General features: G+C 45.7%; 1 protein-coding gene across 1 annotated transcript in view; it reads right to left on the bottom strand.

Moving 5' to 3' along the window:
• Nucleotides 1-2008: 2008 nt before the first annotated feature.
• LOC144161691 (uncharacterized) overlaps nt 2009-16068 on the bottom strand; it is a 103654-nt gene continuing 89594 nt past the window's right edge. Inside the window, exons 36-38 of the mRNA XM_077692314.1 lie at nt 11115-11292; nt 8117-8347; nt 2009-2350 (exon numbers count right to left, since the gene is read on the bottom strand). Of these exons, the coding sequence (XP_077548440.1) occupies nt 2189-2350; nt 8117-8347; nt 11115-11292 (571 nt within the window). The 3' untranslated portion in view covers nt 2009-2188. The remainder of the gene's footprint in view (nt 2351-8116; nt 8348-11114; nt 11293-16068) is intronic.

The following is a 16068-nucleotide window of genomic DNA, read 5'->3' as shown; positions in this document are numbered from 1 at the left end:
TACAGGGGCAGCTGCAGACAAGGCATTTAGGGAGATATTTATCAGACTAAATCTCCGCGTAGCGTGCTTAGCCAATAAGAGGCGACTGCCGTGAGAAATTTCTGACGGTAATTCTACCGGTTGCCAAGATAATAGACACTACCTAAAAAGAAAGGAAAGAGGGCTGCTACAAAACGGCGAGCTTATTATGCGCAGCACACACTGTGAGGCAAAACTTGATTTCTTGGATGTCAATTAGAAGGCCTGTTCACCTTGCTGCTAATCAGTTTAGCAAAGCTCTACTACCCAGACGAAAAACCACAAACGTGGTGTTTGTGGATCACAACAAATAAATGCCTTAAAAATTTCACTGTGGCTCACAATGCTACACGAAATGCGTTCTCACAATATATCTCTTTGAAGATATATAAGTATTTCTGCACTGCTGTTATCTGTTTCTTTAAAATACAAGAAAAATTTGTAAAGCAAAAGAGGTTATTGCGGGCTGAGAGTGGGAATTCTCAAAGCTCCTTTAACGCACTCCTTGGCTTTGGAACACACACGCGAGAGCTGTGAATCTTAGGCTGCAAACACCGTGAGCACTTTCCCCAGCCCTCCCTCTCTCTCTCAGGCTGGGAGCAAATGCTGTATTTACTTGCATAATATGAACCCACTCGCGTAATGAACCCTCCCCCTTGCCCCCCCCCCCCCCCCCCCCCCCCCATTTTCTTCTTCAGAATTTACTTTTTTGTCCCTTTGAATGAAAAATGCAGTGGGAATAACTTTTTATCTCAGCATGGTTGCTGATGTCGTAGATCAGTGGTTCTCAGCCATGACTGCCCCGGGGACCCCTTTTGGGCTTGCGATAGTGATGGGGGACCCCACGATGGAGCGTATGTTGATCGGTGCCATAATGTCAAACAATTTGTACTTGAATCTGTAAGTCTTCTAGACACCTATATGCTGCCTTTTGTGGGTTTCTTTTCTTTGTCTTTCATAGCTGGCGTGTTGGACAAAATGCAGATGTCAAAATATGTGTCACGCAGAGAAGCTAAATGTACATTTAATCCGGCGGATCCACCTTTTTGCTTTGCAAGCAAATGCTGGGAAAATCGAGAGAAAAATGGCGGGTGAAACGTTTGGCGGGAAGCTTCGCGGACCCCTGAAATGCTATCGCGGACCCCCTGGGGTCCGCGGAGCCCCATTTGAGAACCACTGTCGTAGATCATCGCAGTAACTTGATATCATGCTACAGTAACTGCAGAAATGCTAAAAAGACATTCCAACGGGAAGAAATCTCAACAGTGGCCAGAAACGTGAGCGCGAAAGCCGTGGCTCACAATTTAAAAATTGCGCACTCCCGGAGCGCCGCCCGCTGAACGCAAAACAAACCTTCCTGTGCCATAAGAACGTTGCAGCGTGCGAACAAAGCACAAAACATACTCCGCACTCCTTTCCTGCGTTTTTGCCGTTCCGGCTGGTTCCGGCAGTGTGCGAACAAAGCCCTAAACGCACTCTGCACTCCTCTGCTCTTCCTTTTCTGCGACTTCGCCATTAGCGCCATGGTTTTGTTGTTCAGCTGTGTTGCGACTTTTTTTTGTGCTCCTGGTGTGCATCGTACGATGGGACAGTACATGAGCTGCACAGCTGGTTGTAAACTGAAGGTGGTGGAGCCTGCATTGGTGCATTTGGAAACCGCACGGCTGGGCGGTACTTCTGTGGTAACCCCAGTGCGTGTACGCTACCGGCGAAAACGAGAGGTTTTTGGGCGGTGAGCATGGATCGCCATGTGTTTCGTGGGCCCAAAGAAGGGAAGTTTCTCGTGTCTGAAAAAAAGTTTTGGAGTGCCTTGACGGCATGGAAGACGGTGTGCTGTAGGCCAACGACAAATGTGAAGCCGCAAGCGACTTCAGTTAGGAGGACAGCTCCATGGCGAGCAGGGGGTCACTAGCATGTTGGGAATAAAAAAGAAATTTGATTACATAATTACCCACGTGTTTTTACGAAAATGGTTAGGCTCTGACAGCGCTTCTCTTAGCAACTTTATTGTACGAAATTTCAGCTTCTAAAAATCTGTTGCAATTTGTTCTCCCATAATGAACCCTCCCCTTAAATTCATGCCAAATTTCCTGGAAAAAAGTGGGCTCATTACGCAAGTAAATACAGTAACTGTGTGAAGGCCCCTGACAGAACGCAGGTGGAAGGCGTCTCAGCATCCGACCGGCCGGCAGCGAGCCACCGAGCCCCAGGCGCGACCCCGCTCGCACGTGCAATCCCGGCATCCCCTGGCCTCCTTGCCAACCTTGGCAAAGATCTCTTGCGCCACCACCTCGAAGAACTGGGCGGGCAGCCCTGCCTCGACGAACTGCACCTGCAATGGCAACAGGATGGATCAGGGCCCCCTGCCATTTGTTCCGCTTCACATCAAAATCTGTGGAGGCGCTACTCCCGATTGACGATCACCCCCTCCAAGAAGCAGCAGCAAGGAGGGTTCAATAGATGGTCACTTTTATTTGCCTGCCCAGAGCAGTTTTGAGCGCTTCCTGGACAGCCCGAAACTGTTTGCACCGTTCTACAGGTAAATAAAATACGGAGCTGCTTCGGAGTAGTTCTCAGCAATCCAAAATGATGAGTAAAGCAGGCCTACGGCCATGAGCCTTTACCTCTCCACGCGTGGAAGTGAGACAGATTTGATGGCGTCCTCAAGCAGGTGACCTGCGATCCCAAGGTGCCGAGTGCACATTAGGGAACGAGCTTAGATAGTCTGCTTCAAGTGCCTCAAGGTCGTCTTTAGAACCAGAAGGCGGCAGTTTATCCCCATCATCAGTTTATCCCATCATCAAAAAACGAGTATACCGTATTTTCGCGCGTATAACCCGCACCTGCATAATATCGGCACCCCCACTTTCAGCTCACCAGAAAAAACAAAGAATCCTCGTGTACTGCCTGAACATTTGATACAGGAAAGGCTGTACCAAAGCTACTGCTCCCGCAACGCATCGCATACTGTACTATGTAGACAGAAAAAGCGTATATTTAGCAAGTAGAATACACCGACTTCAAGGCGAAAGTCACAATTCACTCAGTGTCGCTGCTCTCGCTACAGCTATCATTTGAGCCGCAGTCCTCACTGTTGTACGCAAGGTCATCTTCACGGCACGACGCACGGTGTAGCTTCACGGCAGAACGCGCATTGCTGTGAAGCTGCACTAAAGGAAAAACCCCCGTATTATTCGCCCCCCCCCCCCCCCCCCCCCCCCCCCCCTAGATTGCCACTGAAATTTTCGCATTTTTGGTGCGGGTTATATGTGCGAAAATATTGTACAAGGGGCTTTGAATGGTTTACGCATGGCATAGAAAATGCCAAGGGTGTGTGGACATGAAAGTTCTGACTACGAGTGGAATACAAATAAGGAAAACTGACTGTTGGTAGAGTTAAATATTTCCAAACCAGTCCTTTGATGTGTACAAATGCTTCTAAACAAGGCTAAGAACAAAAGGAGAAGAAAAAAAAAAATGTTTGGGTGGTTTAGACCAGCCAAGCCAACTTGCAGTGAAAATTTCGAACTCTTGAAAATACACTTTACAACCAGTCCAAACAAAAAGACTGCAATTTTAAAATATCACTCGTTAAGCAAGCTCCAGTGCATTGCAAATGACCAGCAGAGATGGGCGCTTTTGAAACCAAAATTGACAAAGAAGTGGCCATTGAAGCCAGGAAAGGTGACGTCATAGCTGGCCGAACGAGCGGCTCAAACAAACCCCAGCCAGGCGGCTGCACACATAGACACACACTGTGTGTACAGTAGCGTGGAGAAGCACGGGGAGAAGTGCACAAAGTGGGGCTCGACCAGTTCTGCAGCCGGCTAGCTAGCCAGCCCTGGAAATTTATTTGGTCTGCCATTCAAGGCCCTCAGTGTGTCCTTTGTGGGATTGGGAAAACAGTGCACTGGTCGCCTCTACTGCGCTCACTTAAAGAGGAGTAAATTGCTGTCCTTGTAACTTTTAGGGGCGAGGCACCTTAGGACCTTGCTTTGTCCGTGGCTTGTCCCTTAGCGTCCGTTTACACAGTGGTGCGCATGCGTGAGAAGCATTGCATTGCATTGCATTAGATTGGATTAAATTGAATTGTAACGGATTGGATTGGACTGGAATTGTATATACTGTACACACGCGTTGTCACTCATTTACATGCGGGAGTGGGCAATGCCATGGGTGATTTGCGGTAAGAATGATCCCCAGTGCTTCGCCCACTCGTAATGATTCACTTCGTGGAGATGCGTGAATTTTTTTCTTACCTAACTTCTTTTTCCTATTTTATTGCCAGGATAACTTTTCTTTGGGCATTTTTAAAAAGTGTAAAAGTTTTGCTCATCTACTCGCTAAAACTGGAAAGCAGGTGAGGCAGTGGGCGGCGAAGTTGTGAGCAGACGACGCTTCTTGTTCGACATTTTAAATGCGCAATAAACATTTCTAAGAAAAAAAAAAAAGAGTAAAAACCGCATTTCAGTTCGTTCAACAAAGATCTTTCAATGGTAATTGTGGTGGGTGCAGCAAGAGGGCACTGCAGTCGATAGGTGTGCAGTTAGCTCAAATGTTTTCATCCCTGCCGCCACACGTCGTTGTACGGGCCTCGTGCGCCAGTGTGGTGGCGCCACGATGTTCTGTGTTCAGCGCCACCTTGTGGACAACGAAGACATAACCTTTCTGCTCCGCAAGCAGACGACGCCCCGTAGCATGGCATTCAGCGCAGTACGAATATCAGCAAGAGAAAGAACGAATGGCCGCTATTCTCTTGAAGTGCGATACAAACAGCGAAACGGTACTTTAATAAATTGAAAAGGTTTCACGAGAACGAAGGGAAAGCGATTCATCACGACAAAACCAGTTGTATTCAAGCGCAGGACTGTCTCCGCGCTGCGTGGACACACAGTCGCTTCGCAACGGCTTCAACTGAGCACCAGCGGCACCGCCCAAACGATAGATAAAAATAAAAAGATGAAAGCTTGCGAGCCCACTTATGAGGAGGAAGAAAGGTGCGCGCGTGTGTGTACATCGCCTACTGGAAGCATGTGTAAGAGAAGGTGTGATCGCTTCGCCAATGGAGAAACTGTTCTGAGGGGCCGCGGGCCCCTGAAGAGCATACAATGACGGCACAACGTCCCAAGGCGCCGGAATCGCTTTGATGGTTTCCATTTGTTCAGCTTTGGATCCCGAATAGGGCATAACTGGCATAACCCAGCAGTTGGTGGACAACTTAGTGAGGCGAAGAACGGTGAAGCGACTTCATGGTGCTTGTAGAAGCGAATGTCTCCCGCGCAACTCCATCGTACCTTTTCAATGCCAGGAAGTGATTTGATGTTTTTTGTGCATATGGAATTGTGGCGAAATGTTTGTGTGTATATTGCGACACGCAGGATACACGGCTTCAAGAGCCGAAGATTCAGGTTTGAAGATGTAGGTTTTTTGAAAATACAACTGCGCAGCAAAACTTTACATGAAACTGCTGAATCTACGATTAGTGTTCGTTGGATGGGCTCAAAAAAAATGTCGTTTGATGCTTTTTTTTAAATGCGTTCATATGTTGATAAACACATACTTAACATGCGAATATCGCTGGATGTAAATACGCATCAGGAAGCTTTCATGAAAGCCTTTATATGTTCATTTAACGTGTTGTTCGCCCTTGTATTACTCAGCATAGCCAGGGGCATGGACATGGTAGAGCACAACACAGTAACTATGATTTTACATTGTTCCTCTCGCATGCATAGTGCTGATGAAAAAAAAAAGCCATTAGGAATAATGGAGATCGTTTCGAAGTTGATAGAGCATGCAACTACACACCAGCGTACGTAGTTACATGAGTTCGTGCATGTTATCTGTGTCAGCAAAATATTTTGCGCAGCAAGCTCCACTCAACTTGTTTCCTTGGTCTTACTGTGGCAGAAATGCAAACTACAAGTTATACAGGACAGTAATGTTAGAGATATTGGACAGTCATTTCAATGAAGTTGTAAATGCGAGTCTGAATTGTGGCTGGTGTGTGTCCATCTGTTTATTGTTGTGCCACTGCATAGTGTAAACATCTATGTTTCCTGTGTTTTCATTTTAAAGTTGTCTTTATATTTTGCTGGCGCAACAATACGTACAAAGGAAGCATGCATATACGTGGGATGCTCCATGCATTTTCTGATGCATGCGCAGTTATACAGACACCAGAAAGCTATATGGGAAGCTACAAAAATAAACACTCGTTCTGTTTTGTTGGATACACGATGTTTTTTTTCCGCAGCGGTCGCGTGCCAAGTAGCGAACAAATCCATCTATGGCTCTGCTTTTTTATTTCTTATCGGGTACTATGCACTTTGTGCTCGTCGGCGTCGCAAGCACCTGATCCGTGTACTGTCGTCTGCTTGCATTAGACAAGAGGCTCTTCCTAAAATGTTTTAGCATGCATTCCCACACAACTCGTAAGAGGAATATTGATATTGATATAACAACTGCGATTGTAATTAAACGCGGTGATGTGTTGTACACCAATTTTCTGGTTATTGTTCTAATCAAGCCCTGTAGCGAACTCTTGTGTATGTTTATTTTCTTCTTTGGAAAAAACGCCACCGCTACCAGGTGGCGCTACGTGTTCGCTTGAAACTGCAGTGCATGAGGCCCACAGGAAAACTGTCTCTAACAGCAGACAAGCTCATTTTTGGGGACTGTAGTTTCCCCTTTGCTTTCTCGCGGTTTGTCCCCAAAAGGTGTATGCCAATGAGTTTCATACTAACATATACTAGAGGGAAATCTGTCACTGCGATCGCGCACCATTGTGGGCGCCACAATAGCAGCTAGTGACGTTTCCCACCAACTTGGCTCGGCTATCTATGTGGCTCTTTTTTGCTCTTCAAGCCAAAATCAACTAAAAATGGCAACATTTTTTTTTTCTTGTTCTCGTTACATGAAGCTTTCAAATAATCCCTGACAAAAAAACCTTCTCGGAGCTCTATTCTCGTGATAATTAAACAAATTTAAGCAATTATTAGGTGAACCCCTTTATAAGAGACACATACCGGGGAGCAGTTTCTGTCTCTTATACGAGATGTCTCTTATAAGCAGGGTACCATGTTTTCACTTACTAATCAGACCCTACTATATTGTGGGCACTGTATGACTAAAATAAGCTCAAAAGAACGCTACAGCATGCTGCAAAAGGCTCATTCTAATTTGTTTGGCCCCCAGAATTTATGAAACAGTTCTGAATCTTTGTTTGCTTCATGACTGTATTTACACTGTTTTTTACAACACAATCTTTTTCCTTTCACTGTTTGTGGAAGATGAATCGTAGATGTTGAGTTCACAAGCCTGATGAAGAGCCAAAGCGCACAGCTTCTTCCGCTGTGTGCTCATGCTGTTCATTACGCTAGCAGGACTCAACATCTGCGATGCTTCTTGATTGGGAGCTACGCGAGTGGGAGAGCCCGCATGTGCGGTCGCGCTCCAATGGATGGCAGTAAGCTTCAACCACTTCTGCAAGTTGCATTTCCATTGGCAGGGCTTCTCATCGTCATTTCATAGCTGACTGAACCACTGTGTGTTTGCTGAAGTGATAATAAATAGCGACTGCAGGCATCTGTCGCCCACCTGTGTTTCCACAATGGAAGCAACTGCAATTAGTGACTGGTGGCACTGGATCTGAAGTTAAAATGTCTGTTACAAGCGAGATTATTGACTAAAGTTCAAGGGTGACTTGTCCCTTATAACCAATCTTCTACATCCGATGTCTGTTATAAAAGAGGTCAATTTAATGGGAAAGATAGGGCAGCCAGCCATGTGGGTGAATAGTGTCTCTTATACCCATTTGTCTCTTACATCCATGTCTCTTATAACGAGGTTCAACTGTAGTTGTGTTTTTGCAGACACAGGCAACTTTTCAGCCGGTTCATGAGCCATGCCAAGGACAACTGGGACGTTCCTACATGCTAGATGACGGAATGCTTGCTGAAGCGTGGCTTGCCTAGACACTGGTACCAGATTTCCCACCAGCATATACCAGTATGTACCATTATGTGCCAGTATGTACCAGTATGAACCAGTATGTATGAAACTCGAAGAAACCCCAGCCTCGGCAGAGGGGACCTACCTGGAAGGCCGAGCCCTTGGTGGCGGCCGCCAGCTTGGCGAGTAGTCCCGCCCGCGATGGGTAGTTGAGGTACTCCTCTCCGGCCGTGCTCTCTGGGAAGACGAGACCGTCGGCCCGCACCCCAAACACCCGGCCGCGCTGGTCGACCGTCGGGTAGTGAGAGAAGGCATACACGGTCACGCCTGACCGGTGCGTCTTCTCGTGCAGCCGGTCGAGCTCGTGGCGGGAGCACTGCGGTCGACGTAACTAATGGCGCACCTTAGGTGGAAAGTATAGCAGCTCCAAAAGACAGCAGCACAACAAGAGCAGATCTTTGTCCTGCCCCTTCTTTATACTATAAACATGACTGCAGATGTACCCTGTTTTGCTTGAAATAGGAACAGACTATCCCAGCAATACTGCCGCAAACCATGCATTGGGTTTGTCTATTTATGGTTTGTTTTTACTGTCCAGCTGTGCCTGGCTGCATTATCTGTGTCCCAAACGAAGCACACGTTCCATTCTTTAGTTTTATGCTACATGGGTTATCTCATTTTGATAAGGAGAGCGTTTCGCCCTAACGTCACTGGCCTGGAATAATCTTCTGTGATCTACAATGTACTGGATGTAAATCGACGGTTCAAGAAACGCTTGCGGCGAAAGATAGAAGCGTGCAGAGCAGATGCAGTAATATTCGATTGACGACGCTTGCCTACGCACGTCACTCTGTTGACTGCTGCTTCGCCACCTGAGTATTCTTTGAGTTGTTAGGAGAGCAGAGCACAAGTTCGCTCCAATAAACTTGTTTTCCTTGAAGACAACTTCGTCTTTGGCTTTGTGACAATACATACACCCAAGAGCAGAAGTTTACAGACCACGAAAGCAGCGATTTTGAGTTATTTCTCTGCCGCACGGCAGCCCAGAGTACCAAGTGCAGAAGTTTTCATTAGTTCAGTGCTTATACAACATCTCGCATGCATTCGACAGTTTGTCGGACTGGTATAGGAAGAGAAATAACCTAAAATTGCCATTTCCCTTGTCCGTAAACTTTTGATCGTGGCTGTACATCCTATTTAACATGCATGGATGATAAGGGTTCTTGAATGCAAAGTGTTTGTAGGCCAATTAACTTTAATTAGCACACTGAACAATTTCAAATCTAGCAGGTCAAAAATCTGTAACGCCGTCGACCACAAGTTTTGGTAGGCTAATGTAGGAACAACAAATACTGCAAGATATACTCAAACTAAATTAAAAAATTCAGGACAAAACAACACTGAGGCTACTAGACTTCTATATAACTACAGTAAAACGTCGTTACAAGAGACAGTGTTACAAGAGACCCTTGGTTAAAAGAGAAATTTGAATGAAACCAGTTCTGTTGGTTTTCCTATGTTTGCCGTGTTAGCAACATTGCATACAAGGGACCTTGGTTATGAGAGACATGTTTCCTGGGTCCCTTGAGTGTCTCTTGTAACGAAGTTTTACTGTACAAGCTTAACCCATCCACTCCAAGAGCAAAGCATTGCTTTTCCTTAAAAATTGAGTCATGTCTGGGGTGCATTTCCCATGCCAAGTATACTTGGTAGGTTAGACTGCTGCAGGAAACTCTTATGACTGGCTGTGAAAAACCAGCATGAGTACCTTTACACAGGAGGCTTCTGTTACGGTAAACATGTCATGGCCAGACAGAACGCTTACACTGCAAAGAGTTGTGCTGTATCTGAAGAGGCACTTCACAACCTTCCCTATAGCAGCCCAGTTAACGGACTTCTACAAAGTCAACAGTTAGCGGCATAGTTTCTGCAATCACAATGGATACCCTACTGAAAACAGCCACGCCCACACCAATACTCAAGTGGCTGAGAAGTGGCGGGCAAAGGATTTGTGCCTGAGGCCGACATCTTTTCCCTTCAATAGGTGGTATTCGATGAAAAGTTTAGCTGTCGATTTCTTCACTTGGCAACACTGGAAACGGCCACGGACATGGCCAACGCACCACGGACAAGGCACGGCTTGTGCCACTGTGCCCCGCACGCCGAAGAAAAGAAAAACACTGGCGTGCGTCGTCTGCTCCTTTTCAACCCGATTCTCAATGGTGGTGTCAACAGATATGTTATTAATTGCGCTCACATTGGAGTCGAGGCATTACTTCGCGTTCAGCGGGGTAGAGTTTGGAACGTCCAACACACATCATGTGCTTAGCTTGGACAAGTAGCGCCATCCCACGGTGCCCGATGTAACTAGTGATGACGCACTCTCACATGGTTGCCTGCATGCGTGCCTCGCTAGTGAAAACAAACTATAAATGTTGTTCTCCCTTTGCCCACGCGATGCCTGCCCACATGGGGAATTCACAAACAGTAGGTGAAAGCATGCACCCAAAGAGCAGCAATTACAATCCCCCATTTGCAATTAGCCAGTGATTTCTACTGATAGCATCTGATGCTGCAATCGAGATTGCGTCCAGTTTTCGTCTCGAGCACCACTGATAACGTGACTACCATGCAGCTGCGATGATTGCACTGCTTCATACAATGGAAAGGAATAGATAAGGTCACGTCTCCTTCCTACCGTGAATCCTCATCATCCGTTTCGCTCTGCATATCCCAGGTGGCGTCGTCATTCCAAGATCAGGCTTGCACTGGCTCGCACGTCTAAATCGGCCACCATTTTCCCATAGGCGAAAATCGTTTTTATTTATTTTCAGAATAAACAGGCAAGTACCGTCGTTGTTCCCGGTGTCAAACAAAATAGACCACAAAATGCGATGAAGTTTCAGCGCAAATCAAGCAGCGGTTCGCTCAGGAAAAAAATTTAAAGTGTTCCAGTTGTCGTTGTAACACCCTGTACATATGAACATGAAACCTACGAACGAGATGCGAGGATAAAGGCACAGGGTGATCAGGAGGGAGATACGGAGAGATGCACTGCACTTCCCACGACAATCCAACAGCACACAGCGAGTCTGTACAAGGGAATGGGCAACTACAAGAAGAATTGGAACGGTGCCGCTCACGTTGAAGTCGCTCGCTGCAATGGCCAAGACCACCCGGGCTGCCTCGGCACTGAAGGGCACGGTGTCCAGGGCATAGCCCAAGGTCAGTCCAAGGTCAGTGGTCACACTCCTGCTGCTGCTCCGGCCAATACTTTTCAGGAGCTTGCCAGCAGCACTCACGTGGGGCACAAAGACGTCCCTGAAGGGAGACCACGGGGACATTTTGTTTACGAGATATTTTCTTTATGTCCTGCTATAAACCGTATATTTTGAATATGCTATAGTCTGCTTGTTCTTTTTTTTGTATTCTTTCGTTTCTACATGTAGTGTAACTGAGTGCTTGCAATGTTATAAATGTATTAACTGCATGGGCCCGACACTAGCATTACTGCTAAGGGCCCAGATGAACTCTTCAGTCCTCTGTAAACCCATGTTTGAAGAAATAAAAATGAATGAATGAATGAACATGAGAAGTGGCAAAGGGGGTGGAAACAGAGGGCTTGTATTGACAGCAGCAGTGCTGACAGCATCATGCGCCTGAACCAATTCTTCTTCCAAGTCCGGTAAAATGTTGCACCTATGTTACAATGTTCCAATGTTACACAATTAATTTATTGCTTGAAGCAATAAATAAATGGTGCAACCACTAAGACATGAAACTAAATGCTGACAAAACCGTATTCATGCGTATTACTAACAAAAAGCAGCCATATGAATATCAGTACGCAATTAACGGCCTTCCTATCTCTCAAATCGACAGTTTCAAATACCTTGGAGTTACGATAAATAGCAATTTAACTTGGTCTACACATATCATTTAAGCACGCGCGTCAGCTCGGAAAAAACTGGGTTTACTGAGACATAAACTGAAACACTCACCTTCCCACATAAAGCTTCGAAATAATACAGCCAAGTTTAGAGTATGCATGCATAGTTTGAGACCCGCGTAATAAAAAAGACATTAATAATATTGAAAAAGTTCAAAAATTAGCTGTCCACTTTCAATACAATCGATATCGCCGTCTTGACTCCCCAACCAATCTAATGAAAATTAACGAAATCCCAACACTGGAATGTCAAAGAAAAATAGCCAGGCTAAAATTTCTTTTTCATTTAGCACAAGGAAGTTTACGACTTGATGCACTGGACTTACTCCATTATCATCGCGTCCCACGAGCCACTATCATTCCGCTAAGTTCACGCCTATCTCAGTGCGCACTAACACATTTAAGTATTCGTTTTTTTCCCCAGGACTATAACCAACTGGAACAATCTCCCCCCTGAAATTCTTTCTTCCAGTAGCATATTGAAATGTACCGATGAAACATTTGATTTCTACAAAAAAAAAAAAAAAAAAAAAGAATTCTCACATATGTTCCGAATAAGTTTGTACAGCCTTGTTCACACAGTTTTTTTTACCTGCTAGAAATTGTGTAACTGGTCTTAACGCAATGTAACACCACCACTCCTGCTTAGGCCCACTCGTGGCCCGCAGTATTGTTTAATTAAATAAATAAACCTCTGTACTAGGACTGCCGGGAAATTTGGGACTATTGTTGTGCTATGTACAAGAGACGAAACACACACTAGTCCCTCTGAAAATAATTTGCTACCAGCAAGCCCCGGTAGGGTTGAATTTTAGGTCTAAAATCTAGCCCGTGTTTCGGCGCTTCTTCACTTAGTGCCGTTCGATGTTCGCTAGCACGACGAATTCCTTAGTTGGTCACCGACTTTCCCAACTTTCCGCTTTGGTTCGCTTTAGTAATACAGTGTAGACCACTTATAACGTAACCGCTTATAGTGCAGGTTCGGATAAAACGCGGGTTTTCCTGGCCACCGGTAGGCCTCCCATAGAACTCAATGCGTAAGCATACCACTTAAAACGTGGTTGCCCGAAGCAAACGCAATGCCGTTTATAGTGCAGTTTTTTGGTGGCTCCGCTGATTGACCGGTGTAGCCGGGGCATCGTTTTAGGATCACAACCAAAAAAAAAAAAAAGGAATCAGCCATCGTATGCAGTGGCTGGCTGATTCCTGCTCTCCTCTGACTTCGACACCCAAAAGAAAAAATAGGCACCTTTTCGTTTGTGCATTTTGTTTGCATGCACGTGATAACCACAACTGCCCTCGCATAACACAGCTTGGAAAATAGCAAGTCCCGCCCTTCCCCTTTCACTTGTAGTAAGTTGTTTCTCTAAGAACATTGTGCAGATAAGCAACCGCCCTTTTCCTTTTCGAACATCTGAAGATAGCGAGCGGCGATGCAGAAGGTTTCCCCTGCCTGGGCATTGTGCTGATAAGCAAAAAAAGAGAAAATCCCGCTTGCGTTCTTATCATGTCGTCCCGCGGCATCTGTTCATAGACACTAAGAAACGTAGGCGTGCTCCCTCAAAGCACAAGCCCCGAGAAGTTAAAGCCACGCTCACAGTTTGTAAGACTGTTCGGCAGCTTGTACGACGTACCCTGCTGCAGCGTCTCAGTGGTGCTCGTTACGGGTGATGATGAACAAAGAACGATTGAAAGGAAGATTGCGATGCGAATGCATTCGCACATGTTTCGTTTATAGTGCGGTATCACTTTTAGTGCGCATTTTTGCGGCTGCCGCAACATACGTTTCAAGCGGTCTACACTGTACTGCTTGTGTGAGTGTAGTCAAATGCAGCCATTACTGCTTCGAGGAACACTGCCTGGCAATTTAGTCCCGATAGGCAGAGACCTTTTTGTGTAGGGACCCCCGCAATGTGGGAAGAGTCCAGTAAAAATAACTTGTCACCAGCGGGCCCTAGTTAGAATTTCATTTTAAAGGGGCCACTCAGATGAAACACAAGCTTGGTTCATTCAAAAGATTGCTTCGTTAGAATCATGCTGACACCATTTTAACAGAAACTTTGCTCAAATAAGCTATAGTATAATTAGGAAAAAAAAGGAATGGCCACGAGACTCACTAGCTCAATTTCCCACACTCGAACATATGACGTAATATGCACAGCAGTGCGATTGGCTGAGGCTAATAACAGCAAACACAAGTTAAGCAAGGCTCATAAGCTTGCTGAACTGTTTTCACTTAATTAAGTGTAATGCATATTCATTTTGTAGCAGTAAGAAGGGTGGGGTAAACAATGGAAGTTACGAAAATACACGTAAACATAGAAGTACCAGTGCGTGCTGCCGTTGGTACTGCGCGCACTATGCTTGTTTTAGCTGCACAGCCGTCCGTCGCTTTGGGGTTGCCTCGCACGACACTGGCCGATTGGCATAAGCGACACCGTGTTATGTGACCCTGTTTGTCGAGCATACCCCATATTTCACGAAACGATTACTTTCTACCGCAACAAAAACAAGCCAGGTGCAAACACGGTCAAAATCAAAGCGGGGGCAGACAGCGGTCCTGCACAGTATGTTGGTATGCTGGCGTCATCTGGGAGGACTGGCGGTAAACAAGACTTTTTGGAGTCCACTGCAGACCAAACGGTGTACTAACGTTCGCTTAAAGGCCTGTCCTTACTGCGTCATTGCAGATGTCATGAAACACGATTTGGTGGAAGAATACAAATTTTAACTTAGACTGATTAGTTTCTCAGTGAGTAAAGCATTGTTTGCTGCCAGACAAGCGCTGGGGGCACTATAAAACACCAAATCTTGCGAATAAAACAAACTTGTATTTTGTCTGCATGGCCTTTTAAAGGAACCATGAAGACAAAATACAACTTTGGTTTATTAGAAAGATTGCTTAGTCCCGATAACAATGATACCAATATCATCGCAATCTTCGAACAAATAACGGAGATATTAAAGAAAACGTGTGAAGCCGTCGCGACCCCCTAGCCAATTTCCCGCAACTTTTCTATGACGTCACGGAACTTTGTTTGTGCGATTGATGGCCGCCTAACTGACCTGTCGCGATGACACACGACTGGACGTCTGTAATGGGGCCTCTAGTTCCATTTGACCGCATCACTTGAATGCTAACGTGCAGTTAACGCACTGAAAATTGTTTTATTGTTGGCCCGTATGACGTCATTCTTGCTCATAACACGTCACTGTGGCGCAAAATTTGATAGTTTTTAAATACTTCTTGCTTTTTTTTGTTAAAAAAACATCTTTTGTGGCTGTAATGGAGCTGAGTGAGATACTGAATCCTAGTTCTTTCAAATTAAATGAAGTTGTATTGTCTCTTCATGGCTCCTTTAAGCACAAAGTCCCACTAGTAAAACCCAAACAATTATTGAATTTTTGTATGCGCATGCATCAGCTGCCCACTTCCAGACACGTTCCTTAGCAGGGTTAATAGAACCCCGAAACACTGGCTTAACAATCCTCGATAATTGCACCAAATTTCGCCTGATTTGCTACCAAAGATAAATGCTCATCGCACATTTAAAATGAATACAGTCTACTCCCGCCACAACGAAATTGACGGGACACGCAAAAAATTTCGTTGAAGCGAAAATTCGTTGAGGCGAAATCTGCCCCGACACAGCTCAGAGGGGAAAGAAAAATAGCTCCGGATATTTCCGCATCACTGACAGCATAATGCAATGCTTTGAAAAAGGAGTGATGAGTGCTTATTCGGATAACAAAGACACCAATGGTTATCTGTTTTTTACCCGCATGTAAAGAGCGCATTACACGATGGGGTGGTGAAGAAATGCAGGCGCAAAACAAGGTGTATGCACCGAGCTGATTACTTGCAGATAGCGGCTAGGCCGTAGGTAGCCCCTCTCTCGTTCGTGGCAGGAGCGGTGCCGTTATTTTACCCTCTGACTGGGCATGGCAGCAACTGACCTTGGCAGGCAAGCCACGCACGCTGGCATTTAACATGACCGTGAGCTCGCGACTAAGACAGAATGACGCGGGTTCAAGACTAAACACGAAAACATTACTTAGGTATGCTTTTGACTTAGGAGAACTGTAGAAGGAAAACTGCAAGGACAGCTGCTCACAACGCATACATGACGGCGCCGCACCGGCAGCAG

Source organism: Haemaphysalis longicornis, unplaced genomic scaffold (genome assembly GCF_048455015.1).
Source record: "Haemaphysalis longicornis isolate Haplotype H1 unplaced genomic scaffold, Haemaphysalis longicornis Haplotype H1 scaffold_12, whole genome shotgun sequence".
NCBI classification, from domain to species: domain Eukaryota; kingdom Metazoa; phylum Arthropoda; class Arachnida; order Ixodida; family Ixodidae; genus Haemaphysalis; species Haemaphysalis longicornis.
Note: the sequence above shows the minus strand (reverse complement) of the source record. Positions and strands in the feature narration are given on the sequence as shown.